General features: G+C 39.6%; 1 protein-coding gene across 1 annotated transcript; it reads right to left on the bottom strand.

The window, feature by feature from the left end:
- Positions 1-85: 85 nt before the first annotated feature.
- Positions 86-2,626, bottom strand: si:dkey-43p13.5 (visual system homeobox 2). Its single transcript, XM_005920276.3, has 3 exons — positions 1,458-2,626; positions 998-1,155; positions 86-542 (listed from the first exon to the last, which is right to left on the bottom strand). The coding sequence occupies exons 1-3, from the start codon at positions 1,690-1,692 to the stop codon at positions 168-170; spliced, it is 768 nt and encodes a 255-aa protein (XP_005920338.1). The 5' UTR covers positions 1,693-2,626; the 3' UTR covers positions 86-167.
- Between the last annotated feature and the right edge of the window lie 5,389 nt (positions 2,627-8,015).

The following is an 8,015-nucleotide window of genomic DNA, read 5'->3' as shown; positions in this document are numbered from 1 at the left end:
AGTAAAGCCAAAACCTTAAACTTTGACATTATGTAAATTTTATTTTTCCATATAAAATCTTACAGAATATATAGACATACATATATTCAGCTAATGACGGCTAAATATTTAAGTTCCACTTCCCCCAAAAGTTCCAACTCATGTATAAACAGGAAGATTGAAAATGATCAGTCATTGTGCGTGGCATCAGTTTCCTGTGTTTGTGACAGTTTGGTGCCTCCTGACATGCTTACATTGCCTTGGATCTCAGCCTCGTGCTCTCTGGCTTTGGCCCGCAGCTTAGCAATGCTGCAGGAGCGGAGCTCCTCTGAGCTCGGCCCCTCCGGCCTCTCCCACTTCCCCAACTTCTGGGTTGTCCATGGATAACCTTCAGCTTCCTGTTGTTTCTCCCAGTGCTCACCGTCCGATCTCTCTGTGTGTTTTAAACTCTTGCTCGCTTTTGGAGATGTTTCATCGTTGTCCCTTTTTACATAAGGCCCTGGACACTGGCCCTGGAGTTTCAGTTGCCGTCTCATTTTTGCACGGCGGTTTTGAAACCAAACCTTGGAATAAATGAAAGAGATATAATATATGAATGTAAATAACATGGAGATTATATAGTTAAAAAACAATAGTTGAAATGTAACTGCACTAAACAGGCTCTGATGTATCTGTAGTCAAGAATTACTTTCATACTGGTATCAGCTGAAACTGTGATTACATTTTTGTTGGGACAGAAAGGAATCTTGACCCATATGGATAGCAAAAAATTACAGATTAATCTAGTCAAGTTATTGTATTCATATAGAATAAAATACTATTTTTTCTCCAGGCATTTTCCTTTATTTGGTGTGCAAGATGATTTCACTGTGAATTATTGTAAGTATTGTCAAACATGCCTATGATGGAAAATAAACAGTAGGGCTAAAGGCAAATTTGCACACTGTGCGTAAAAATTAATATCAGCTAAATGAGTACAAAGTTAACAACTCCAGCAGGAGTTCGTCGTGCCAATCACCTGGACTCTGGCCTCAATAAGGTCCAGTCTGAGGGCCAGGGCTTCCCTCATGAAGATGTCCGGGTAGTGGGTGGTCTCGAACGCCTTCTCCAGCTCCTCCAGCTGCCAGCTGCTGTAGTTGGCCCGTGCACGACGCTGCTTCACTGGCCTCTGTTCATCTGGAAAGCGCACCACAAGCACCAATTACACAATCGCCAATGGGTGACAAGGAACTAATGGCTCTAGATTGGATAATTAGCACAGCAATCATTAGGCCCAATTTAACACTGCTTGATAATTGATTGTTAGTTACGAGCTGTTAGTCAGTCTTTTGTAAACATTTACACTGCAATCAGATGGTGCTCACAGACTGTCTTTGAGACTGGTCATACTGTGCCAGTTTGGCTACGCTCTATCTGAACAAGTCCAGTATGATACAATCAGTCCCATTTTGGCTACAGCAGCTGTGGCTTGAACTCACCTATGCTCTCTGTGAGTGGCCCAATCCTGACCGCCTGTGTGGCCATTAGCAAAGCTTCCTTGCATAGCTCTGGCTGCAGATAATTCCTCAGGGATTCGTAGCTGATAAAAGGCCCCGGGATCAGGAACTGAGGTTGAGAGCCCAGTCTGGCTGGGAAGGCAGGAAAAAAATGAGCTGCAGGTGAATGGAAAACTGCAGGAAGGAGAGAGGATACCAGCTGCCCTGCGCCAAACATGTCCAAGTCCAATATTTAACGTCAGTCCACTGAAAAGGGTCTGGTTGACTTCTAGAGGTTTGCTGGTAGAAATGTGAAATGCATTCCAAGGTCCAGGGTACAAATAGAAGAGAAAATTAAAGAGCTACGATTGTCCAGCAGATGCATCCACTTGGTTGTCAGAGCTGCTGTTTGCTGCTGAGGTGCTCAGCCCAGGTACAAGGTGTTGCCTGAAGAGGAAAGGTAAGACTTGAGCGGTGGAGGTGGGCTCACCTTAGCTTTCTTCCCTTTCCCTCCAATCATCTTCCCCTCTTTTCCCAGTCACATGACATCTAAACAGATGTAGGTTTATGGCCTAAAAAAACAAAAAACCTATGATTTGTTTCTCACAGGATTAATAGTATCACCCCATCACTATTTACTGTATTTGTCATCTCTTCTCCAACCACATACATCCTGCAGTCTTTTTCAGACATGCCCCAAACCTCCTCTCACTCTCTCTCGCTCTCTCTGCCTTTCAGGGACAAGTTGCAACATCTTTGGCTCCTGAAATTTCAGTGAGTGAGACGAATGGCAGCTCAGTAAGTAGCAGAGATGTTTATGTTCACTTAGGCGCATACGCTTCAGACAACTAGTTCAACGGTTGTCAGATATAATAGCAACAAATTACTGTACAGGAGACATAATAAAAGCAGTTGTTCAGTTTTGTGGAATGGAAGTAAATACAACGGTAGCTGAACCTGAATAGCAGGTCTCAGTGTTATTGTTTTTGATTTTCTTCTTCTTCTTTTTTGGCTGTTCCCTTTCAGGGCTCACCACGGTGGATCAGATGCCTCCATGCTGGTTTGAGTTTATTGTTCTTAGTAAATGAATGCTGTTATGTTTTTTTAACAACAGCAAGGATAGCTGTACATCATGCCACTCATCTTACACAGTAGCAGAAGTGCAGCACAAATTATTTTTACATGATAAAATAAACTATTTAAATATTCAAATAGATAAACAAAGTTAGTTAAAATGTCTAAAAAAAAAAAAACAATAAAAACATAAAGTATTTTTATTGTGTGCATTTTGCTTTATCCTATACATATTCTATACTCTATATCTTAGACATCTTCTTTTGCAAAATTTGGTCCCGGACGGTGTTTTTTTGTTTGTTTGTTTACAACTAATTTACTAATTTACAATTTTGGCAGACTCCCATTATAACTCCTGAAAATCTAATGTAATAATCTCAGTCTTCTGTAGATGACTAAAGATCAAAAATAATAACTTGTCTCACCTGTGTTTGCAGTACTTTGTATTCTTCTGGGTTTAAAAAAAATGCTAGAAGAAGCCTATTAAGGTAATTTTTCAAACCTTTATTCTCGCACTCTGCTGATGTTTCTTGCATTTATAGTTCACAATACTGCTTTGTTGTATAGCCCATCTTCCATTTGGCTTTCTGTTAGCAGACTGCAGGTTTCATCCACAGGTGGGTGGGGTTTCCCTGCCTAAAATGACCATAGTAGGTATATCGACTCTCGCTGATATCATACAGAGCCAGTGTTTGAAAAAAAATGGTACATAGGTACATTTTAGCATGTTATCTATATAGGTTAGTTAACATTTAAGATGATAAACTTAAAGGTTTAAAACTTTTAAAAGCACATCATCAACAGCTGCATGAATTGGAATACATTTTATAACACTTCTTTAAATGAATGGTCTCCTGTGGATGTTTGAAATTCTAGCACACTTTAAATGGCGATCATAAGTACTCTAACTGCTAATTCACTGTGTTAGGGTTACTTGCTTAAGGAAGTAACCAAGCGTCCATAACAAAGGGTATCTACATGCAAGGGTAGGTTTCTTCAAATGTTTAAGGTTCTCATATTATGCGGAAAGCAACCCTCATAATAACAACACTGTCACTTGTTCACTAAACCAGAATCAAAAATGCCACTTTTCTGACATCTGATAAAATACAAGTTTTAAAGAGGAACCAAATTATCAAATATATCTTTTAAAAAACATTGCATCAGAAGGATATGTCCTTGATAGCAAATCTTTAAAAAGGCAATTTTCTATTTTTGTGTATTTGTATTCTGTCACTTATCCCCTATAAAAACCCACGTTAGAAGCGAACTAGAGAGACATAAAATCTAAAAATGTTCTGTAGTTACAGCAAAATAGTTTTATCATATCATGTGTTTGGTAATGATAATCTTACTTCCACAGCTGTAAAGTATGTAGTCAGTAGTCAAGCCCTGATGGGATTCTTCCATCTCAGATCAAAGCTAACACATCAACACATTAACAGCCAAGGCACGAAGATTATTAACACTTTTTTTTTTTAAAAGCAAGACAGCTGTAGCTTAGTGGTGATGGCTCTCTGATGAGATGATCTCCAGCACTGTCTGTGAGAATTAAACCCAGGTGTGTCAATTAATCCAAAGTTACACATCACCTAACAACATCTCTTTCTAACTGCTCGTCAGCTCAAACGGTGGTGAAAACACTCCGCTGTCAGTGTTGTCACCACAGAGCTGGCGGGCTGAGGTGGCTTTGATCAGCCTGGGATCTCTGCAAGAGGCAGCTGGTCAGAGCTAAGGTGAGTCACAGGATGGTCATTCCTATACGTGCTGTGAGGACTGCAAATCCATCACCTGTGTGGCCCTTTCATCTGCACCTGTTCAAACACTAAATTAGGAGGCAGGATTAGAGGTTGAGCAATACGGATGTCTTTACAGCCTGAGTTGTACCTGAAAGCCAGTATTTAGGTGGAGTGTCTTGTCTTGAATTGCAGATAAAAATTGCTCGTTTTCCCTACATTATGATTCCATAACAAAAACCTAACAGCAATGAAATGTCAGCTAATAAAGCATTTTAGCATCTCTTTAGCAATCAAATCACCCCAACCCAAAGGAAACAGCACTTCTAACTGCACTATTAATCAATATGAATGATCTATCGTTTTAAGTGAGCCAACTCAACAATTAACAGGTCTTAGCACTACTTTCTACTCATGTGGAAGCGTATGCATGTAGGGATGGGAAAGGACAGACGGCGATTGAGAGAAATAATTTCTTGGGTTTGCAGGGAAAAGGAAAATAGATTAGAAGTGTCTGGTTTGAGCTGTGGCTAAATAAACACTGTGTGTGGCGGGACTGACGACTGAATAGCCATTCTGTTTGTCCCTGGCACACAGATAGTTACAGGGATTTCTGGATTGTCTGAAAGTAGACCCCTTTTCCCACCCTCAAACTACTTCTGTTTGTCTGTGCCGGGGTCCTTTAATGCCCATTGATCCAGATAATCAGGGACAAGATTGGTGAAAAACCAGCGGGGGAGGTTCTGACAGTAGTTGCTCAAAAAGCCTGATAGTGGATAATTGAAGGAGGCATTAAGACAACAATAGTAATGGCTAATGCCAGCCTGTATTGGAGTTCCACCTTCTTGAATGACAACACTGGAGATCCACAGCTAAAGTGGCAATCATTGTATTATTAGCAGACCTTCAAGTGAAGGGACGGACTACACATTATCTGAGATTTTAGTAAGTCACCAGTGGGATGCTCTTCACGTGTCTTTAGCTTGAAATTGGCATGTTTGAGCTTGAAATTATTCATTGTGAAAGTAAAAAAAAAAGAAAAAAAGTAAAATCAGTTTTTTGGTCTCAAAGTGAAGTAAAGTGTTTTGTTTCTTCCCTTTCAGTCACACTTGAATTTAAAACCAATCATCAACTCTATCTGACATAAAGAAGCAGAAAAGTACTATTAGACAAAAATCATTATTCAGATTTGAAATTTGTTTACACCTGAAAGCCAGTGTGACTGTTATATAGCCATCTGGCAGCAGTGTATATAAATTATGAACACAACATGGATATACAGTCATGGTACAAACAAAGTCCACCGGCTGTCTCTTCAAAGTTTCACATATCAGGACATAATATAAAATTATGTAAACCTTACTAGGTCTTAAATTAGGTAAATACAATCCCAGACGAACAACGCTTGACATATTATGCCATGTCACTATTTAACAAAGTCAAAATACAGAAGCAGTGTGTGAAAACTACAGTACAACTCATGAGTCAACAGTTTACAAAAACACTTCTGGCAGCAACAACGTTAAGTAATTATTTCGTGTATGACCGAATCGGTCTCTTGCATCATTGTCAACTCTCATTTACAGCAATGCTTGAGTTCATAAAGATACATGGGCACTCACAGCTCTTTTAAGTTCCCACCAAAGCAGTTCAATCCACCCAATTTGGTACAAAAGTCATCTATTGGACAGACAGCCTCAAATTTCACTCTAGAATACTTTAGTATACAGAGGAGTTGTGTTCATGACCCCTCCACCACCGTGCTTCACAGCTGGATTGAGGTGTTTGTGCTGATTTGCTTAAAGTGCTTCTTTAAGATCATTGCTGATATACCACCCCCTTAGCATTGTGTTAACGTACACCTGAATGCTCCATATCTGCAAAATCCTGCTTTTATAGAAGTGCTTACACTTGCTAATGATCAATTAATCTCGTGCAATTGATTATCAGCACCTGGCTGCTACTTACCCTCCACTACTTACCTTCCAATGGAACCAGTTTTCAGATACGTCTTCTGCAGTTTGGCCTAATGTTTGCCAAATACATAATGACACATTGTAATAAGACTTGTTTTGTTGTTCACCTGGAGTTGTACTTATCTAATTTTAAGACCTGTTAAGAACTAGATAACCTTTCATTATGTCCTGATATGTAAACCCTTAGAACTGGCAGAAGGTGCATCTCCTTTTTACCATGACTTTATCACTTTCGGGTTGAGATGGCAAACATTTTATCAAACAGCTGCTTTTCAGTAGATCCAGTTAAATATAAGCATAAGGGAAGTATGAATTGAATATCCAGATTCCTGATAAATCTTTGTCTATAATTAATGCTCTTGAATTAATCAGTTTTGGTCTCCTCCAACTCCTCCAAGAAAATACTTAAAGTGTCTATAGCAAGCACATCAGGAAGTTGCAGAGTGAGTCTGTCTGCAATTTGTTTTTTCTTTAACTTCGTAACCTAAAACAGCTTCTGGCCGCAGCCAAAAACAACATTACAAGAGCTGCGTGACACAGGAGCTGATAATTATCTGTAGGTTCAGTTTTCAAGTACATAAATATTAGTGGGGGAAATAATAATCTCAATACCTCCAAACAAACCTATGTATAAAATAACCTACTGAAGACATGATAACTCTATTTAAAGCTATTAACAAGACTTTTTCACTGATGAAACTTTTTATATCTTTAAATTTGTTGCACAAAAAAAAAACACTTTCACTAAGCTGAAATTTAAATTAAATCACTCAGGCTATTTACCCACTTTTTTCCTTGACAGACATGGCTGAAGTGGATTAACTGTCACGCTCTGCCCTCGTTGTCATAAGATACCATCTGCTCTAATAGAGATCGTGAACACTGTGCATTATTATTTTTTCTGATCCACTCCAGTGGCACTTTAGCTCATAAAACAAGAGTTCTGCCAAATGTCATGCGAAGATGGATGATTATCGTCAGCTCCACTGTCATGGGAATTTATCTATCTGGTGTAATTTGCAGGCTGGAACAGCAATGAGCACAGATTCAATATTTAATGAAAGTATAAGTGAAGCTTAAGGGTTGTCACTTATGCCTCTGCTGTTAATGACGTGTCACATTATCATACTTATCTGATTGGGTCAATTTTAACTGCAATTACTAGCCTCATTTCTTTTTAATTCATTAAAAATGTTGGATCATTTCAGTTGTCCACCTCTGCAAACACATTGGGAATGTATTGTAATGTATTCTCTAGCTTCTATATTTTAGTGTCAACTGTCAGCACAAACTTAAGTCTAAAACATATTAATGGGAGCTTGGATTTGTATAATTCAATCAACACACCTAAAATATTTTAGTTTAGAGGGGAGAAAAAGTATGATGACTGAGGAAGCCCCCATGGTTGGTGCCTCACTCTCGCTGGTAACAGTATCCCACAGCGAGCTGGTTGATTGTTTTAGTCCTGGATCACTGGCCATGGGATAAACCTGAGAGCCCAGCCTGCTTTTCATGTCAAAACCTTCAAGGGAAAGCGGCCACAATCCAAAAGCAATCACACTTGAGACATCAAAGTGCCAGGGAGAAGAGAGGCGAGAGACGGTCCACATTTTTTCCATGCAAGTCAAGCGCAACTCAAGCGTGGAGTAAAAGGAGATGATCTAAGACGAGGGTGCCATTGAGAGGAAGACGGAGAGCAGACAGATGTGCATGGGCAGGTAGTGGCACATCAGGGCCCCTCCTGCAGCTGAGAGGAAGACCAAAAGGCCTCCAGT

The sequence above is a fragment of the Haplochromis burtoni genome, unplaced genomic scaffold, assembly GCF_018398535.1.
Source record: "Haplochromis burtoni strain Fernald_Lab_line unplaced genomic scaffold, NCSU_Asbu1 Contig_21, whole genome shotgun sequence".
NCBI classification, from domain to species: domain Eukaryota; kingdom Metazoa; phylum Chordata; class Actinopteri; order Cichliformes; family Cichlidae; genus Haplochromis; species Haplochromis burtoni.
Note: the sequence above shows the minus strand (reverse complement) of the source record. Positions and strands in the feature narration are given on the sequence as shown.